We start from the raw sequence: 20,413 nt of genomic DNA on the forward strand, positions 1-20,413 counted from the left end.
GCTTGCAACGCCAGGGTTGTGGGTTCGTTTCCCACGGGGGGCCAGTATGAAAATGTATGCACTCACTAACTGTAAGTCGCTCTGGATAACAGCGTCTGCTAAATGACTCAAATATAAATGTAAATCTGTAACCATGATGAAGACAGACAGCATTTACAAGTCGCATCGCAAGCATACATTACAGCAAGCCAGAAACTAGAGTAAACATCTTTAATTTAACTCTACATTATTCGGTAGGTAGGCCTCACACCTTACATGTTCATCAATATAATACTACTACTTACATATGAAAGATAATTTGGTGTGTGGTGTGGTGCAGGTGAAGACTGATTCTGTATTTACTGCCCTTCGTATTGGTCAAGTCCCTATAATACATCACACAACTTTCTTCAAATGTGCGTCCCAATTCTCCAGAAGTGTGCACTTTTACACTTATCCGGTCATGGATTTAACAAAACAGTGGAAACTCCCTCCAGCCAGTGCTTACACCAATCCATTGCTTTTAAAACCATGACAGGGGAGTGTGGAAGTGCAAACTTTAGGAGGAGGATGGAGAATTGAGACACAATAAAAACACAAATTGTGACACCAGTGCATTTCCAAGTTCGCCGTCTCTGCAGTCCAGGTAGGTTTGAGACAGAACAGGGCTTAGGGCTTAGGGGGAAGGGTTTAGGGTCCTTGTGGGAGGGAGAGTGTATGGAGGTAGAGGTCATCACCACAGGTGTGTTTCTCTGATCTCGGCAATCACTTGACTAGCTTTCTGCAAGGCCTGTGGACACAGAGTGGAAAAGCCTGTTTAGATGAGCAAATTCATACAGAAACAAAACACCCCCAGTGATGTCAAAGCTGGAGGTCACAGTTTGTCCCAACATCTGCTATATTCTAGCAGCAGTTAGATCACTTTTCACAGAACTCATTTTTGAAGATGGTTAACACACACTACCAAGCTTCTCATTTGTGGTGCTGGGAGTTACTGCCCCAAAAACACTTCTGCCATATTTCAAACTCCCATAGTTCTGCAACTAATCCCAGGCGTGTATCTTGAGCATGTCTTCAGACTCGGTGAGCAGGTTCTACACACACACACACTGTACCTTGAGCATGTCTGCAGCTTCGTTGCGTCTCTGGGCCATGTCTTCAGACTCGGTGAGCAGGTCGTCCAGCAGACCAGCCTTATACAGCTGACCCACCAGTTCACTCTGCAGGCTGTCCTTCACATGGTTCACCAGGAAGTGCATCACCGCCTTGGGCACGCTGCAGGAGGGAGCGCAAAAGGGAGAGAGAAGTACACTGAGTGTACAAAACATTAGGAACACCTGCTCTTTCCATGACATACTGACCAGGTGAATGCTATGATCCCTTATTGATGTCACCTGTCAGACGTATATTGTGTATGTGTGCCATTCAGAAGGTGAATGGGCAAGACAATATTTAAGTGCCTTTGAACGGGGTATGGTAGTGTTGGATTCTAGCTCGAAATACTTGAAGTTGATTACTTTACATTACTTTAAATGAATGTATATGTTGGGGTCAATGGAGGGTGGATGAGAACCAGGTGTATGGAAAGTTACTGAGTGAGAAAGGGGGAGTGCAGAAAGTTGACATTTTGCAGAACATGTTAGCGTTAAATCTCATGTATCCTATAGAGAGGGGCAAATGGCAACAGTCTGGTTTCAGTCACTGATCAGGTTGGATAGCCGTGGAGTAGGGAGGAGTGAGGAATTCGGGCCGAGGTCAGGTCAGATGAAATGACAAGGAACAGTTCTATTACACACACACACACCACCTAAGTTCCTGCCTAGCAACAGAGATGTATTGGCTGTCTAAATGTGTAAGGAGGAGACTCCGCCTAATAGGCGGTTATAAATACTTGTGCTGGTGGAAACATGTATTTGTCTTTTCAGCTGTTTGACCCATTGGGTGAATAAACTTGGTTTGAGCTTTACTAATCGTCCTTGAGTTTTACTCTGTTTGTCAGAACCTAACAGTAATAGGTGCCAGGCGCACCGGTTTGCGTGTCAAGAACTGCAACGCTGCTGGGTTTTTCACGCTCAACAGTTTCCCGTGTGTATCAAGAATGGTCCGCCACCCTAAGGACATCCAGCCAACTTCACACAACTGTGGGAAGCATTGGGGTCAACATGGGCCAGCATCCCTGTGGAACGCTTTCAACACCTTGTAGAGTCCATGTTCCGACAAATTGAGGCTGTTCTGAGCGCAAAAGGGGGTGCAACTCAGTATTAGGAAAGTGTTCCTAATGTTTTGTCCACTCAGTGTATAGACAAAGGGTGGATGAAAGAGTGAGGGACTTTCTCAATTTCTTAAAAGCAGGTGAAAAGGAAAAGACAACAGTAGAAATTTGATTTCTAGAAATCACAGGAGGGGAGTCTAACAACAGGAAGTAGAACACAGCGGCACCATACCTGTCCTGGATGTTTTTCCTGACGATGAGGAAGTAGGACTTGATAAGCCTCTCGATGACCTCACAGTCCCTCTGCTCTCTGGCCGATAGTTTCCTGGAAACAGGAACTGGCTTGGGGATACAAGGACACAAACAGACCAATTACTGACAACTCAAAAAGTCAGAGGTCATGTGGTTGCTTGGCATTACGTTTTACTCCTAAGAAATAGATTTGTTAGATTTTTTAAAAATGATTTTGTAAAGTAGGCTAAAGCTTTCTGTCTTGATGCTACTACCCACCACATCCAGCAGGTTGACGGCATGGCCCCTCTGTGGGCTGGCGGGGTTTGAGGTCTGGAGCATGGACTTGTCTCCACCCATCCCCTCCTCTCCCTTCTTCAGCATGCCCCTCCAGTTCCCTGTCCCTCCGTCCTGGTCTCCCTGGGGACCACCACCTGCAGTCTGGAGACGGGGAAATAGACACAGACAGCATGGTTAGAGATCATGGCAAGAGGTTTATAATTTTTTCGTTTATTCAACCTTTAATTTATACAGTCTCCTTGAGATTAAAATATCTATTTTATAAAGAGCCTCTATTTTATAAAGAACAGCAATCATACACGTGTGACAATGTATTCCTAAAAAGCATGCTTCTCTCCAGGCTGTTACATCAGCCTGTCTGGTATGATGTAACATCTACAGACTATACAGTCCTGTCTGGTATGATGTAACATCTACAGACTATACAGTCCTGTCTGGTATGATGTAACATCTACAGACTATACAGTCCTGTCTGGTATGATGTAACATCTACAGACTATACAGTCCTGTCTGGTATGATGTAACATCTACAGACTATACAGTCCTGTCTGGTATGATGTAACATCTACAGACTATACAGTCCTGTCTGGTATGATGTAACATCTACAGACTATACAGTCCTGTCTGGTATGATGTAACATCTACAGACTATACAGTCCTGTCTGGTATGATGTAACATCTACAGACTATACAGTCCTGTCTGGTATGATGTAACATCTACAGACTATACAGTCCTGTCTGGTATGATGTAACATCTACAGACTATACAGTCCTGTCTGGTATGATGTAACATCTACAGACTATACAGTCCTGTCTGGTATGATGTAACATCTACAGACTATACAGTCCTGTCTGGTATGATGTAACATCTACAGACTATACAGTCCTGTCTGGTATGATGTAACATCTACAGACTATACAGTCCTGTCTGTAGATATACTGAGATTTTGGAACAGACTGCATTCTGACAGCTGCAGGGTCACATATAGTACAAAGCCTTCAGTCCAGGGACCCTTCCTCTGTACAGAAGCACACATGCCGGGAGGAGACACTAGATGGGAAATGTAGTTCATCCTCAGAGGGGTGGGGGACTTTCAATTTATCAAAATACATATTTGTTGGACACTGAAGAGGACTAGAGAAGGGGAACACAGAATTGCCTCATACACAAAGTAGGGTCTTCCGGTCTACAGGGGTTGGGGAGGGGAGAATGAGGGTGGGTTGGGGTCAGGAGGAATTCCATTTCATTTACTTCTGAATTGACGACTGTCAATTTTACTTAAAGTTAACTTCCTAAATTAACTTAATTGAAATTAAGCCTTGGTTGAGTTAGGATGCAGGCAGGCATTGAGTGACACAGGGACACACCTTGGGTCCTTCTCCTTCTGGGGGAGGAAGATCAGTGGGGGAGAGAGACTGACCACCTGGGCCCTTAAAGTACTAGAGAGCAGAGAGAGTGAAAGAGGAAGGAGTGGACAGAAGACTAGAAGAAGTAAAAAGTAGCAGTAGTAGAAATTAACTGAGCTTGGAAAGGGAAAGACATAGGGAAAGGCATAGGGAAAGGGCAAGGCCTAGGGAAAGACATAGGGAAAGGCATAGGGAAAGGGAAAGGCCTAGGGAAAGGGAAAGGCCTAGGGGAAAGGCATAGGGAAAGGCCTAGGGAAGGGAAAGGCATAGGGAAGGGAAAGGCATAGGGAAGGGAAAGGCATAGGGAAAGACAGGGAAAGACATAGGGAAAGGAAAAGGCCTAGGGAAAGGGAATGGGCAAGGCATAGGGAAAGGCATAGGGAAAGGCATAGGGAAAGGCCTAGGGAAGGGAAAGGCATAGGGAAGGGAAAGGCATAGGGAAAGGCCTAAGGAAGGGAAAGGCCTAAGGAAGGGAAAGGCCTAGGGAAAGGCATAGGGAAAGGCATGGGAAAGGCATAGGGAAAGGCCTAGGGAAAGGGAAAGACAGGGAAAGACATAGGGAAAGGAAAAGGCCTAGGGAAAGGGCAAGGCCTAGGGAAAGGCCTAGGGAAAGGAAAAGGCCTGGGGAAAGGCCTAGGGAAAGGCATAGGGAAAGATAAAGGCCTAGGGAAAGGCCTAGGGAATGACATAAGGAAAGGCCTAGGGAAAGGCCTAGGGAAAGGCAAAGGCCTAGGAAAAGGCATAGGGAAAGGCCTAGGAAAAGGCATAGGGAAAGGCCTAGGAAAAGGCCTAGGAAAAGGCAAAGGCCTAGGAAAAGGCAAAGGCCTAGGAAAAGGCAAAGGCCTAGGAAAAGGCAAAGGCCTAGGGAAAGGGAAAGGCCTAGGGAAAGGGAAAGGCCTAGGAAAAGGCAAAGGCCTAGGAAAAGGCAAAGGCCTAGGAAAAGGCAAAGGCCTAGGAAAAGGCAAAGGCCTAGGGAAAGGGAAAGGCCTAGGAAAAGGGAAAGGCCTAGGGAAAGGGAAAGGCCTAGGGAAAGGGAAAGGCCTAGGGAAAGGGAAAGGCCTAGGGAAAGGGAAAGGCCTAGGGAAAGGGAAAGGCCTAGGGAAAGGGAAAGGCCTAGGGAAAGGGAAAGGCCTAGGGAAAAGGAAAGGCCTAGGGAAAGGGAAAGGCCTAGGGAAAGGGAAAGGCCTAGGGAAAGGGAAAGGCCTAGGAAAAGGGAAAGGCCTAGGGAAAGGCCTAGGGAAAGGGAAAGGCCTAGGGAAAGGGAAAGGCATAGGACTATGGCTTCTAGTGCTGCTCTAAAGGGTAGACTGGGAGCCATAAAGAAACAGAGAAAACAGTACATTTTGTAGCAATCAAACAAATCCTAACCACATGACAGTCTGTTACCTTATCCCGAGGAACAGATGAGGGCAGCTCTCTCATTCTGTTGCGTCTCTGTTCCTGAGACACAACCACATGATTTCATTAAGTAAAACACTTCATATACTGTATAAGACAATAAGAAAATACTAAATTAAGTCAAATTGAAAGAAGCAGTTTCCAACTTTGTGAACAATGTTCATTACCTCTATGTTGTTGTTCATGAGGCCACAGGCATCAGCAAAGTCAGGGTGTTTGGTGTTAATATAAGCCAACTCGATGGCCACCAGGTTATGAACCTGAAAAGAAAGACAGGAAATTTGATTTGGTACACTTAAGGACAGCAAACAGACAGTATTCTACTATAAATTCAATCTATAGGGTTTGTGGGTTATTGTAGTGGATCAGAGAGCATTTACAAACATTTATAATGGCTTATTCATTAAAATTATTCTAAAGTGTAACTGAAAAGACTCACCATCTCATTGGTGACTGGTAACCTTTTCCTGAGGAGGGATGTGACCACTTCTACTATGGCATCATGGAGCTTAGGAAACCTCAACAGCTCCTAGAGAGAGAGAGATGCAACTCATCACAGAGCTTAGGAAACCTCAGCAGCTCCGAGAGAGAGAGATGCAACTCATCACAGAGCTTAGGAAACCTCAACAGCTCCTAGAGAGAGAGAGATGCAACTCATCACAGAGCTTAGGAAACCTCAGCAGCTCCGAGAGAGAGAGAGAGAGAGATGCAACTCATCACAGAGCTTAGGAAACCTCAGCAGCTCCGAGAGAGAGAGATGCAACTCATCACAGAGCTTAGGAAACCTCAACAGCTCCGAGAGAGAGATGCAACTCATCACAGAGCTTAGGAAACCTCAGCAGCTCCGAGAGAGAGAGATGCAACTCATCATGGAGCTTAGGAAACCTCAACAGCTCCTAGAGAGAGAGAGATGCAACTCATCACAGAGCTTAGGAAACCTCAACAGCTCCGAGAGAGAGAGATGCAACTCATCACAGAGCTTAGGAAACCTCAACAGCGCCGAGAGAGAGAGATGCAACTCATCACAGAGCTTAGGAAACCTCAACAGCTCCGAGAGAGAGATGCAACTCATCACAGAGCTTAGGAAACCTCAACAGCTCCGAGAGAGAAAGATGCAACTCATCACAGAGCTTAGGAAACCTCAACAGCTCAGAGAGAGAGATGCAACTCATCACAGAGCTTAGGAAACCTCAACAGCTCAGAGAGAGAGATGCAACACTCAGTGACTGGCCAGATGACTAGAGTCAAAGCAGTGTTGTTGATGTGAATGTGTGTGTGAACGAACAACCTACCTGTGCTGTAGTTGCTGCAAATCAAATCAAAGTTTATTGGTCACGTACACAGATTTGCAGATGTTATCGCAGTTTCAGCGAACGCTTAAGTGTCTAGCTCCAACAGTGCAGTAATATCTAGCAATACAAAAACCAATACACATACCCCCCAAAAAAATACTACAAATATATCAGAACAAGCAGTCAGATAGATATATATATATATATATATATATATATATACACACACATATACACACACATATACATATTATATAGATAAGCAATAAGGCCCTAGGGGGTGTGGTATATCGCCAATATACCACGGCTAAGGGCTGTTCTTAAGCACAATGCAACGCGGAGTGCCTGGATACAGCCCTTAGCTGTGGTATATTGGCCATATACCACAAACCCTTGAGGTGCCTTATTGCTATTATAAACTGGCTACCAACGTAATTAGAGCAGTAAAAATAAACGTTTTGTCATACCCATGGTATGAGTGTGTAAAGCTGTCATCAAGGCAAAGGGTGGCTACATTGAAGAATCTCAAATATAAAATATATTTTGATTTGTTTTACACTTTTTTGGTTACTACCGGTACATGATTCCATATGTGTTATTTCATAGTTTTATAATAATATGCCATTTAGCAGATGCTTTTATCCAAAGCGACTTACAGTCATGTGTGCATACATTTTTACGTATGGGTGGTCCCGGGGATCGAACCCACTACCCTGGCGTTACAAGCGCCATGCTCTACCAATTGAGCTACAGAGGACCACGTCTTCACTATTATTCTACAATGTAAAAAATAGTAAAAATAAAGAAAAACCCTGGAATGAGTAGGTGTTCTAAAACTTTTGACTGGTACTGTATATTACACACACGCTGGCCAGTTCATTAGGTACACCACCCCGTTCACGAAAATGGATCGCTCATACAGACAGTTAGTCACATGGCTGTGGCTTGTTATATAAAGCAGGCAGACATCGAGGCATTCAGTTACTGTTCGATTGAACGTTAGAATGGTCAAAAACGAGTGGCCTAAGCGACTTTGAGCGTGGTATAATCGTCGGTGCCAGGCATGCCGGATCCAGTATTTCACGCACGACAGTGTCTATGGTTTACCGAGAATGGTGCGAAAAACTTGGTGATCCTTGTCACGGATGAGCTATTGCAGCAGACGACCAAATCGGGTTCCACTACTATCAGCTAAAAACAAGCAGAAGCAGCTCCAGTGGGCACGTGATCACCAACATTGGACAACTGAGTGGAAAAACGTTGCCTGGTCCGACTCTCAGTTACTGTTGAGTCATGCTGATGGCAGAGCCAGGATTTGGCATAAGCAGCATGAGTGCATGGACCCATCCTGCCTGGTGTTAACGGTACAGGCTGGTGGTCGGTGGTGTACCGCCGTCCAATCTGCAGCAACTGCGTGATGCTATCACGTCAGCATGGACCAACATCCCTGTGGAACGTTTTCGACTGGTACAATCCATGTCCTCCGAAGAATTCAGGGGGTTCTGGAGGCAAAGTGGGGCCCGACCCGGTACTAGAAGGGTGTACCTAATAAACTGTCCGGTGAGTGCAACGTGTGTAAAGAAAGAATTGGCAGTATATGAATAGAAAAGGTGTGTACAGCAGTAGTTATATAGGATGAGCAATGACTATAATACAGTATATACATATAAAGTGGGTTAAACCGTATGTAAACATTATTAAAGTGACCAGTGTTCAATGACTATGTACATAGGGCAGCAGTCTCTAAAGTGCAGGGTAGAATACTGGGTGATAGCCAGCTAGAACAGTGACTAAGGTTCAGGGCAGGGTACTGGGCGGAGGCCGGCTAGTGGTGACTGTTTAACAGTCTGATGGCCTGGAGATTTAAGTTTTTCAGTCTCTCGTTTCCAGCTTTGATGCACCTGTACTGTCTCCGCCTTCTAAATGGTAGCGGGGTGAACAGGCCGTGGCTTGGGTGGCTGAGGTCCTTGATGATGTTCTTGGCCTTCCTGTGACACCGGGTGCTGTAGATGTCCTGGAGGGCAGCCAGTATACCCCGGTGATGTGTAGGGCTGACCACACCACCCTCTGGAGAGCCCTGCGGTTGCGGGCGGTGCAGTTGCCGTACCAGGCGGTGATACAGCCCGACAGGATGCTCTCAATGGTGCATCTGTAGAAGTTTGTGAGGGTCTGAGGTTGAAGAGGCGCTGTTGTGCCTTCTTCACCACGCTGTCTGTGTGAAGGGACCATTTCAGGTTGTCAGTGATGTGCACGCCAAGAAACTTGAAGCTTTTGACCCTCTCCACTATAGCCTGTTGATGTGGATGGGGGCGTGCTCTCTGCAGTCTCCTGTAGTCCACAATCAGCTCCTTAGATTCGTTGACGTTGTGGCAGAGGTTATTTTTCCTGGCACCAGTCCGCCAGGGCTTTCACCTCCTCCCTGTAGGCTGTCTCATCGTTGTTGGTAATCAGGTCTACCACTATTGTGTCGTCAGCAAACTTCATTAAGTTGGAGACGTGCGTGGCCCCCGTTTTGAGGATCAGCGTAGCAGAGGTGTTGTTGCTTACCTTCACCACATGGTGTGGGCCCGTCAGGAAGTCCAGGACCCAGTTACACAATGAGGGGTTCAAACCCAGGGCCCTGAGCTTAGTGATGAGCTTGGAGGGCACTATGGCGTTGAAGGCTGAGCTGTGGTCGATGAACAGCATTATTACATAGGTGTTTATCTTGTCGAGGTGGGATAGGGCAGTGTGATGGCGATTGTGTCGTCCGTGGATCTGTTGGGGCGGTATGCAAATTGTAGTGGGTCTAGGGTGTCGGGTAAGGTAGAGGTGATATGATCCTTAACTAGCCTCTCAAAGGACTTAAAGATGACAGAAGTGAGTGCTACGGGGCGAGTCATTTAGTTCAGTTACCTTCGCTTTCTTGGGTACAGGAACAATGGTGGACATCTTGAAGCAGACTGGGATAGGGAGAGAATGAATATGTCCGTAAACACGGCTTGGGATGCCGTCTGGGCAGGCAGCCTTGTGTGCGTTAACACACTTAGTCCAGGGACTGAACGTTAGTGAGTAATAAACTGAGAGGCGGTGGATGGTGTGCACGCCGCCGGAGTCTGACTAGGGCCCCACTCCTTCTACCTCTTCTCCGACGTCCCCCGGGATGACTAGAGCTGCCTCCGGAAGTTCAAAACAAAGGATCCAGGTCAGGGAAGTCAACATTTCTGCTCACATTTCTGGTAAGTGACCGCCAATCTAATATACAAAAGTTATTTCCGGCTGTAGGTAAAAATACAAGAAACATTTTGAGCAAATAATGTAAGAAATAATACTAAAAAAAAAAAAATACTGCAAAGTTGGCTAGGAGCTAGGAACAAGGCGACCGTGTCTGTCGGCCACCATCTTGCCAAAACGGAGTGTACTTACCTGTGTGCGTGTGTGTGCGTGTGTGTGTGTGTGTCCCTCTACCTGTGTGCTATAGTTGCTGCAGTGCTGGATGATCCTCTGCATCTCCTCGTGAACCAGCTCCACACAGCGCAGGCTGGGCTCCTCCAGTCTCTTCACCTGTCTCTTCACCAGCAGCTCAAATGACACCTCGGGCACAAACAGGGCAGGCCGCGGGCCCTACAGAGAGAGAGAGAGAGAGAGAGAGACTACATTACCCAGCAGTCTCTGGCTAACACACAACTCACAGTTTAGAAGAATACTTCACTGTTAATTTTCTTGAGAGAAAGTAAATGTGTCTTTTTCTGCTTTGAACTCAAGCTAAACCATCAACCTTAACCCTAAAACAGATGTGTCAAACGGATCATCAAAACGCTGAACATTCCATCATTGTACTTGAAATGAACATGGATCCCAACATATGTGAGGCTCTACAGAGCACACAACTCACTGTAGCATTCCTAATAGCTGTTAGCACGTCTATGGTGGTCAGACCTCCCAGCGGGTCTACGGACTCCAGCGTCCGACCAAACGTCTCATGGAAAATATAACAGATTCGTGCTCCACCACACCTGAAAGAGAACAACAATTTTGTCATTTTGAGAGCTTGGGACTATAATCTGCATTTGTAAAAAATTGAGTTGACAGCCTTGTTCTTCCTATATAGTCATCTAAATACCCCAATTGTTATGTAAAATATACACTGCTCAAAAAAATTAAGGGAACACTAAAATAACACATCCTAGATCTGAATGAATGAAATAATCGTATTAAATACTTTTTTCTTTACATAGTTGAATGTGCTGACAACAAAATCACACAAAAATTATCAATGGAAATCAAATGTATCAACCCATGGAGGTCTGGATTTGGAGTCACCCTCAAAATTAAAATGGAAAACCACACTACAGGCTGATCCAACTTTGATGTAATGTCCTTAAAACAAGTCAAAATGAGGCTCAGTAGTGTGTGTGGCCTCCACGTGCCTGTATGACCTCCCTACAACGCCTGGGCATGCTCCTGATGAGGTGGCGGATGGTCTCCTGAGGGATCTCCTCCCAGACCTTGACTAAAGCATCCGCCAACTCCTGGACAGTCTGTGGTGCAACGTGGCGTTGGTGGATGGAGCGAGACATGATGTCCCAGATGTGCTCAACTGGATTCAGGTCTGGGGAACGGGCAGGCCAGTCCATAGCATCAATGCCTTCCTCTCGCAGGAACTGCTGACACACACCAGCCACATGAGGTCTAGCATTGTCTTGCATTAGGAGGAACCCAGGGCCAACCACACCAGCATATGGTCTCACAAGGGGTCTGAGGATCTCATCTCGGTACCTAATGGCAGTCAGGCTACCTCTGGCGAGCACATAGAGGGCTGTGCGGCCCCCCAAAGAAATGCCACCCCACACCATTACTGACCCACCGCCAAACCGGTCATGCTGGAGGATGTTGCAGGCAGCAGAACGTTCTCCACGGCGTCTCCAGACTCTGTCACGTCTGTCACGTGCTCAGTGTGAACCTGCTTTCATCTGTGAAGAGCACAGGGCGCCAGTGGCGAATTTGCCAATCTTGGTGTTCTCTGGCAAATGCCAAACGTCCTGCACGGTGTTGGGCTGTAAGCACAACCCCCACCTGTGGACGTCGGGCCCTCATACCACCCTCATGGAGTCTGTTTCTGACCGTTTGAGCAGACACATGCACATTTGTGGCCTTCAGGAGGTCATTTTGCAGGGCTCTGGCAGTGCTCCTCCTTGCACAAAGGCGGAGGTAGCAGTCCTGCTGCTGGGTTGTTACCCTCCTACGGCCTCCTCCACGTCTCCTGATGTACTGGCCTGTCTCCTGGTAGCGCCTCCATGCTCTGGACACTACGCTGACAGACACAGCAAACCTTCTTGCCACAGCTCGCATTGATGTGCCATCCTGGATGAGCTGCACTACCTGAGCCACTTGTGTGGGTTGTAGACTCCGTCTCATGCTACCACTAGAGTGAAAGCACCGCCAGCATTCAAAAGTGACCAAAACATCAGCCAGGAAGCATAGGAACTGAGAAGTGGTCTGTGGTCACCACCTGCAAAACCAGTCCTTTATTGGGGGTGTCTTGCTAATTGCCTATAATTTCCACCTGTTGTCTATTCCATTTGCACAACAGCATGTGAAATGTATTGTCAATCAGTGTTGCTTCCTAAGTGGACAGTTTGATTTCACAGAAGTGTGATTGACTTGGAGTTACATTGTGTTGTTTAAGTGTTCCCTTTATTTTTTTGAGCAGTGTATAAAAAAATTGCTGACATCATTCAAACCAATGGGGTTTCGGAACTTTAAAGCCAATTATCTCAGAACCATCTTTTTGCAGATAGAACCTTATAGTCGCAAGCTTTCGATTTGTAACTGAAAGATCAAAGTAGTAGACTAGTTAATCTAGCCTAGCTAATCTACCACCTCCTACATTGGCCTGCAAAAGCATCCAATTGTTTTACTTGTGACGCTCAATTTGTACTGGCGCCACCTTCTGGCAACTAGTAGAGGTGCAAGGATGTTTGAAAGAGGTTATTTCCATGCTTCCTGCTTTTCTCTTCATATAAATGAAGAAAAAAAAAACACTAAAGAGTAGGAATTCACCCCTTTTTTTTTAAGAGAAAGAAGAGTAAGTTGCTCACAGTTCTGTTGTCTCTATGTACTTCGCGGTGCCCTCGATGGTGTGGCAGTACTCTGCAGCGAACTTGGTGATGAGCTGCAGCAGAGTAGAGCTCTGGTCCTCTACAGGTTCACCGTAGCTACTCAGCAGGGACTGGTACTGGGACGCCAGCACATTGATACGAGTCTTCAGCTCCGGGAGACAGTCTCTAATGTGGTGCATCAACAACCTGGCAACAAAGAGAAGAAGAAGAAAAAAGAAACAGACAACATGATGTCGTCCACAACGAAAGTGACTCGTTAGAGTGACATTACACTCCAAAATCAGAAGTTGGTCAAACGGTTTCAAACCTCAAAAGTTGTCTTCTGTTGAGGCCTTGTTTTTCCTAATACGTTTCTATTTTCATACCTGTTCAACGTTCTGGCCAAGTATTTGGTTCCATTTCTGTTGGCGAGGGAAGGGTACTTCTTCTGTAGGAAGGCATATTCATCACGGATGGCATCAGCCACTGACTTCTTATTGTTGATGTCAAGCTGACTCCTTGGAAAAATAAATAAGGGTGGGACTGTGAGTTTTTTGATGACATTGTAGCGTTAAAGAAAATTCTAAACCTTTTTCCATTTTGATCCTGAGTGACTGTTGGCTTCTAGCACCCTTCGATACACGAGGACAAGGAGAGTAAATTCTCTCCCTTCAAAATATATGCAGGATTTCCCACAAGGCTGAAGTTCTGCTCTATTCAACATGTTAGAGACTGAAGTGTATTTTGTAAAGGTGCAGACCTGTTGACCACTCCTATGAGGCCCAGTTTGACAGGGATGACTCGGCCCATCAGTACGTCCATGGCATCTGTCCCAGCATCCATCAGGTCCAGTTTGGTCACCACAGCCAACGTCCTCCTGCCTACACACAGCGACACAAACAGCAGAACTCGTATTCATAAAGCGTATCAGAGTAGGGGTGCTGATCTAGGATCAGGTCCCCCCATCATGAGAAACTCCTGGCCCTACATCCAGGTAATCAAGGGGTTTTGGCAGGCGGTGTATCCTACATCCAGGTAATCAAGGGGTTTTGGCAGGCGGTGTATCCTACATCCAGGTAATCAAGGGGTTTTCGCAGTCAGTGTATCCTACATCCAGGTAATCAAGGGGTTTTGGCAGGCGGTGTATCCTACATCCAGGTAATCAAGGGGTTTTGGCAGGCGGTGTATCCTACATCCAGGTAATCAAGGGGTTTTGGCAGGCGGTGTATCCTACATCCAGGTAATCAAGGGGTTTTGGCAGGCAGGGGGATCCTACATCCAGGTAATCAAGGGGTTTTCGCAGTCAGTGTATCCTACATCCAGGTAATCAAGGGGTTTTGGCAGGCGGTGTATCCTACATCCAGGTAATCAAGGGGTTTTGGCAGGCGGTGTATCCTACATCCAGGTAATCAAGGGGGTTTTGGCAGGCGGTGTATCCTACATCCAGGTAATCAAGGGGTTTTGGCAGGCGGTGTATCCTACATCCAGGTAATCAAGGGGTTTTGGCAGGCGGTGTATCCTACATCCAGGTAATCAAGGGGTTTTGGCAGGCGGTGTATTCTACATCCAGGCAATCAAGGGGTTTTGGCAGGCGGTGTATCCTACATCCAGGTAATCAAGGGGTTTTGGCAGGCGGTGTATCCTACATCCAGGTAATCAAGGGGTTTTGGCAGGCGGTGTATCCTACATCCAGGTAATAAAGGGGTTTTGGCAGGCGGTGTATCCTACATCCAGGTAATCAAGGGGTTTTGGAAGGCGGTTTATGCCATGGCATTTCTGATATAAGGATTAAAAGATTGAGAAACCACTGTAGGAGACAGCCAATTGAGATTAACAGAGAGAGAGCGGGAGAGAGGGAGCGGGAGAGCAAGAGAGAGAGCGTATGGAAGAGAGAGAGGCAAAGAGAGAGACCGTCAGCTACACACAAAGAGAAGAAAGAAAGTGAGACCGAGCGAGAGAAAGAGAGAAAGGTGTTTACCATCAGGGTCGACCTCGCGCGCCACTTTGAGGGCCTCTGAGGTGGCCATGTCTGTGTTGGCAGCAGTCACAGCCAGGATGATAGAGTTGGGGTTAGAGATGTGCTTCACGATCAAGTCTTTGATCTGCACCTCTATGTCTTTGGGCTGGTCTCCCACCGGGACCTGGGTAGACATACACACACTGTCAACGTAGCCTGCTCATATCATATTTCAAACCATACTTGGGGTTCTGTCTCCTTCAATGTACCTGGAAAGAGAGATGGTTCAGTGAACCATGCTTACAAGATGAGTAACCTTGCCTGAGCTCTGAAGACTTGCATTACCTCCCAGAGCTAATGCCTTTAGCTCAGCAGGCTAACTAAGTTTTGTGGTAGGTTCAAACCAACTCGATCAGCATTTACATTTGAAATAAAAAGGCTTTTCTTTCTGTGTACCTTTGTGATACCTGGCAGATCCACCAGCGTGAGGTTGACTACGTGAGGGGAGAAGATTTTCAGGTGTATGGGCTCATCAGTGATTCCCTGGAAGAAAACAAACAGAAATGTCAGTTTAGCAGTTGGCAATGATAACAAGTGTTTGACATTGTTGGGGACTACCTTTGCACCAAATTATTTTGTTGTTGACATACCTTGTTATTGCCAGAAACTCTTTCCGTTTCAGCTTCGATCTCGAGCCTGATGTCGTCGAAGTCTGTGTAGATCTAAAAACAAAGCAAATTTGACCTTAATGGGTACTGTGTGGAATAACAAATGATTACATTAGGGTTTATATACTGTAGCTGCATATGACACATGACATCAATTTAAATATGATCTGGACACAACATCAAAAGAAATGTAATCTGATCTTACAAATGTAAGCATGAAGATAAGAAAAAAACAATCCTCTATCAGCCACAGAATCAATGCAATTTACAGTATAGCACGTCACAAGGCCTTCTCTGTTCCTGACGCGTGCTTACATCTTTCTAGCCTGTGACTGAGAGAGGGTTTGTGGCTGATAATGTGACTTAGAGAAAGTTCCTCTACAGACACAAAACATCTAGCTATTCCAATATGAACTCTGTGAATAAATAAACACAATAGCCCAGGGTTTCCCAAACTCAGTCCTGGAGCCCCCCCCCCTGGGCACACGTTGTGGTTTTTGCCCAAGCACTTCACAGCCGATTCAAATAATAATCAAAGGCTGATGATGAGTTGGTTATTTGCATCAGCTGTGTAGTGCTAGGGCAAAAACCAAAACGTGCACCCAGGGAGGGCCCCGGGACCGAGTTTGGGAAACCCTGCAATAACCTACCGTGTGTTTATATCTGATTAGGTTTATCAAATATTTAAGCTGCGTGTCTATTTGTGGCAGTGAACGGGAACTCCACTGAGAAGAACAGAAAGCTGAAGGAGTGCTTTGCTTAGTCAGCAACCTGCTGGCTTTGAACCAACACAGAGACTACCTCGGAGGCATTTTTAGCACTGAGACATAGCCTACCTTGTTTTTGGTGTGTAGAAATTTGCCCCATTCCTCTCCGTCGACGCCTGTGGGAATATAACAAGGCAGTCTCAGTCTATCTGGCAGATGTCATTTGGAGTGGGCCCTAGTAGCCTGCTCTTAGGGACAGTTTCGCAGACACAGATTAAGCCTAGGGCTAGACTGAAAAACTATTTTAACGGGGACTCTCCATTGTACCCGATTTTAGTCAAGGTCTAGGCTTCATCTGTGTCTTGGAAACCGGCACATAGTGTTGTTATTAAACTGTCATCATGTTGACTGGTGTCTAAAGGAAGGATGTAGACCTATTTGTTTGCTCAGCTGGGATGGGAATACATTCTGCGGGCCGATAACCCAGAGGCATATGGCCAGAGATTTGAACACACAAACAATACAGTGAGAAATGTTGTTTTTGACAAAAGCAAAGAAAATACGCCTGCTGTGAGAAAAGCCAGAGAAGCATGGTTGGTGCATTATGGGAAACACAGGAATAGGCATTACTACTACCTAGCTACCAAACACCTTTCATAAACAAAACTAATAATGCACGTATTAGTTGGATTAATTCAACTGAAATAATTACCTACCAAACTATGAAAACCAAATAAACAGGGTGGTGGCTCAGCTGTTAGTTAGCTATAAGCAGCTATTTGAGGCCATTTTAAGAGGTTTGTTTGTTTTTCAGCATATTTAAAATGGGCGTGAATTGGAACATAAAATGTTATTTGCCCTTAAGGGCCATACTTACCACCAACTAAGTTACGACACTGTGACCATGCACTCCAAAATAGTTTTTCTTAGACGTCCTTTCCTCATACAGAAAATCAAGTGTTTTGTCTGAATCAGAGTTTGACCTTATTGGACTTGATTCGCTGAATCAAGCTAAACCACAAGGTTTGGCAGCTTCATTTAGCCAGAAAAACAAAAGGCTAATAGGCAGGATGGGAGAGGGGCAAAACGGGGCCAGCAGAAAGGGGTAGGCCTAGACTAGAGTAAGAAGCTGCTGATTGGACACAGACAACAGGCAATATGGGAACAAGGAAAAGGAGACCTTTGTAAAGGCGCATGTTTCTCCAGGCATTGGGGTCTGTGGTTCAGAAGAGATCAGATGACAGGAGAGAGGGGTTAGTAGTTAGCCTAGATGCTAGCTGCAGCTCCTGCATCATGGCCATCTGCAGCAATGCAGTATTTTACGTCATCCTTCATGTCGTGACCATTCCCAGCAGCAGGGCAGACTCAAGCACTAAGCCTATAGTGCAGAATGTCTCAAACGAGGCAAGGTTTACTACATTTGTCATTCTATTGGGGAAAGCCTAATAGTGGCATATCTCCAACGACATAAGCTGGTTTTGCGTTTAAATGTCTTGGATGTCATTGTGGATAGAGTATCATGACATTGACATTGCACGTTGTTGTGACTTGGTGGCTATTTAAGAACATTCAGGTTCCTGTAGAATTTAAATAGATAAGGGAAACCACGTTGAAGGTTATATGCCTAATTTACGGCTAGATACTTGCTAGCTAGCCCACTGCTGTGACTGCAGACTTCATTAACTGCTGAGTTGACATGGCACTTCTCACAGTCCAACTGAATCATGCACCATGATATTACTCCTGGTGCAGTCATTCATAACAACATGTCCTGGCCTAAGCCACTCTACCAGACTTCTTCTTCTAGAAAAGGCTGGCCAACCAGAGTCAGAAACACACAGGCACACAGAGCATCAAAACACAGCATATCACACAAACCTAGATCACACACAAATGAACAGAGAAAGTCACAATAGGACACACATTCAACTAGAGTGGTTTAAATAGTAATCTGAGGAGTGGAGACATGAGAGGAACAGGAAGGATTACAACAACACCACCACCTGTTAGAGACACAGAGCAGCCGCCAGCAGAATGTCGCTTTCTCAAAGTTCACAGGTTCTTTAGAAACCCTGGTTGGAGGATTTCATTCTAGAATCAGAAGGAAATAGCCTAAGCAGAGAGGGAATACTCCAACCAGGGTTTCTGAAAAACCTGGGAACTTTGATGAGAAGCATCCCAGAATTGTACAACCCTAGAGCAGTGACGGAGTGTCGTGTTTCACAGTACCATTCTCCTCGCTGGTCTTCCTGCGGTCCTCTGGGTCCACGTGGACCAGCTGGAGGATGAGGGGCCGACGGGTGACGACGCCAGTACCCCGGGGCAGAAGGTCTCTGCCCACCAGAGCCTCTAGCACTGAACTCTTCCCACTGCTCTGGAGACAGAAACACAGGCAGAATCAGTTACAATACAAAAAGTAAACGTGAGCTGGTAAACAACACAAGTCAGCATCACTTACAAAGTACAACTGAGGCTACGCAAGTGTGAAATCTTTCCACAACATTGATTTGAACCTGCCTGATCTCACCTCAGCTGCGCCAGGCTGTAGTTGACCTATTTTAGTTTGCGCTCGGTCATGTGGTAAAAATAGAACTGAAAGAGACAGGGATTTCAGGGATTTTTCAAATGAACCCCTCTTAGTGAATCTGTCCTTTGAAAAGCAGTAACAAGACAATGCAGACACACTCTGGAGGCCAGATGATTGGGGAAACATCCTATGGCTGCCTTCTTGTCACCGTGGCACTTTCGGTTCAGAGGTTGCCAAAGGGCTGAGACAGTGACATCCTCTTAGCAAATCAGTGGAAGTAAACATGCCTGGGAGGGGATGGCTGCTACTGTAAACCTGTTATGTAACACCTACAACAGCTGTGTGGAGAGAAGGGTACAGGTGTAGCCTATTTCATGTAGTTCATCTCTGTTCATCTAGGCAAATGGATGGTAATTCAAGAAATAAGACAAAGCGGATGCCTTGGAAGACTTCAATTATGTTCACATTTATTGAAAAATATTCAAGTCTTCCAAGGCTAGGAGAAGAATGGATACCAGTGACAGTGTAAACTACCCAGAACAGTGTAACATGTCAATTTAATGACTTGATTTTTAAAATCACCTCTAACTAGTTGTTTGCTTGACTTTGGTCACGGCTTATGACACCTGCGGATTAACATAGTAGTATGTTACATGGGTACGGGGTAGTTAGCCAGGTTGCACTGCCTGTCAAATTCGCGCTAGCTAACTATACAGCTGCTCACAATAATGCTAACTAGCTAGCTAAAAATCTAACTAGCGTGATAGTAGCTAGCTAGAGCTAATTAACTAACGTTAGATAACCTTTCCTTGAAAACAGAGCACACGTAACCACATTTATATGTTCCATGAGTGGAACTGCGTGATAGACCGCAGTAGCTACCTAACGACGTAAGAGTGAATACAACTGGTTAAGAAACTCTGTGGCGAGAGCATGCTAGCTAGCTGGCTGGCTAGCGATTCTTACCTGCGTTCCAACAACAGCAATCTGCGGCAGCTGGATAATGTCCGCGCCAACTGTATTAAACACATCTTGTAATTTGTTGATGACAGGGATAAGGGCCTCCATAGCTCTGAAAAGGCTGTACCTGTCAAATAAATGGACTAACTAGCCAGCTACCCTGCTAAACACAGGCACAAAGTCATTCAGTGTCCCCCACACCGCCACAATTTACCCCGCCCAGAGAACTGCGCACACAATAATTCAGCGCTGCATTATGGGACTTTGAGTTTTTACATAGGGAAACATCAAAGGAACAGGAAGAAAAATAAACATGTACAAAAATAAACTACATTTACAAGTGTTGACATCATGATGGACCAATGTTACTATAGCTAGGTTTCCATCCAATTGGCGACAGATTTTCAGTGGTGCACAGATAGAACAATGAGACAGATATTTCACCGGATGTATAAATGTGAAGCATCCGGTTGGTGGTTCCACTCACTACCAAATATGGTGGTGAGAGGAAGCCCAGTGGCCGGCAGTGGGAGAAGATGGAGCGAGATGGATTTTGGCCGACATTCTACAAATTTCCTCATCAATGGAACATTTGATCTCAATACAGTTTTCTGTTTCTAAAACTAAAATATGTTATGAACAGAGTGGACTAATTTTCGTAGACTTTATCCTTTGCCAAAGTTTACAAAAATTGC

At 45.7% G+C, this 20,413-nt stretch overlaps 1 protein-coding gene across 4 annotated transcripts; it reads right to left on the reverse strand.

Annotated features, from left to right (window-relative positions):
* Positions 1–196: 196 nt before the first annotated feature.
* Positions 197–19,942, reverse strand: LOC121531630 (dynamin-1-like protein). 4 transcript variants are annotated; one of them, XM_041836953.2, is made up of 20 exons: positions 19,725–19,942; positions 18,461–18,605; positions 17,412–17,447; positions 16,361–16,407; positions 15,507–15,578; positions 15,313–15,399; positions 14,878–15,040; positions 13,660–13,780; positions 13,286–13,417; positions 12,900–13,106; positions 10,694–10,814; positions 10,267–10,422; positions 5,967–6,056; positions 5,695–5,787; positions 5,516–5,569; positions 4,091–4,162; positions 2,702–2,863; positions 2,424–2,533; positions 1,095–1,254; positions 197–769 (listed from the first exon to the last, which is right to left on the reverse strand). In XM_041836953.2, exons 1-20 carry the CDS (start codon positions 19,824–19,826, stop codon positions 713–715), a joined length of 2,187 nt encoding a protein of 728 aa, XP_041692887.2. In that variant the 5' UTR covers positions 19,827–19,942; the 3' UTR covers positions 197–712. The 4 variants fall into 4 exon arrangements, with proteins under 4 accessions (XP_041692887.2, XP_041692888.2, XP_041692889.2 ...); XM_041836954.2 differs by lacking the exon at positions 17,412–17,447 and having other exon boundaries at positions 19,725–19,941; XM_041836955.2 differs by lacking the exon at positions 4,091–4,162 and having other exon boundaries at positions 19,725–19,940.
* Between the last annotated feature and the right edge of the window lie 471 nt (positions 19,943–20,413).

Source organism: Coregonus clupeaformis, chromosome 19 (genome assembly GCF_020615455.1).
Source record: "Coregonus clupeaformis isolate EN_2021a chromosome 19, ASM2061545v1, whole genome shotgun sequence".
NCBI classification, from domain to species: Eukaryota; Metazoa; Chordata; class Actinopteri; order Salmoniformes; family Salmonidae; genus Coregonus; species Coregonus clupeaformis.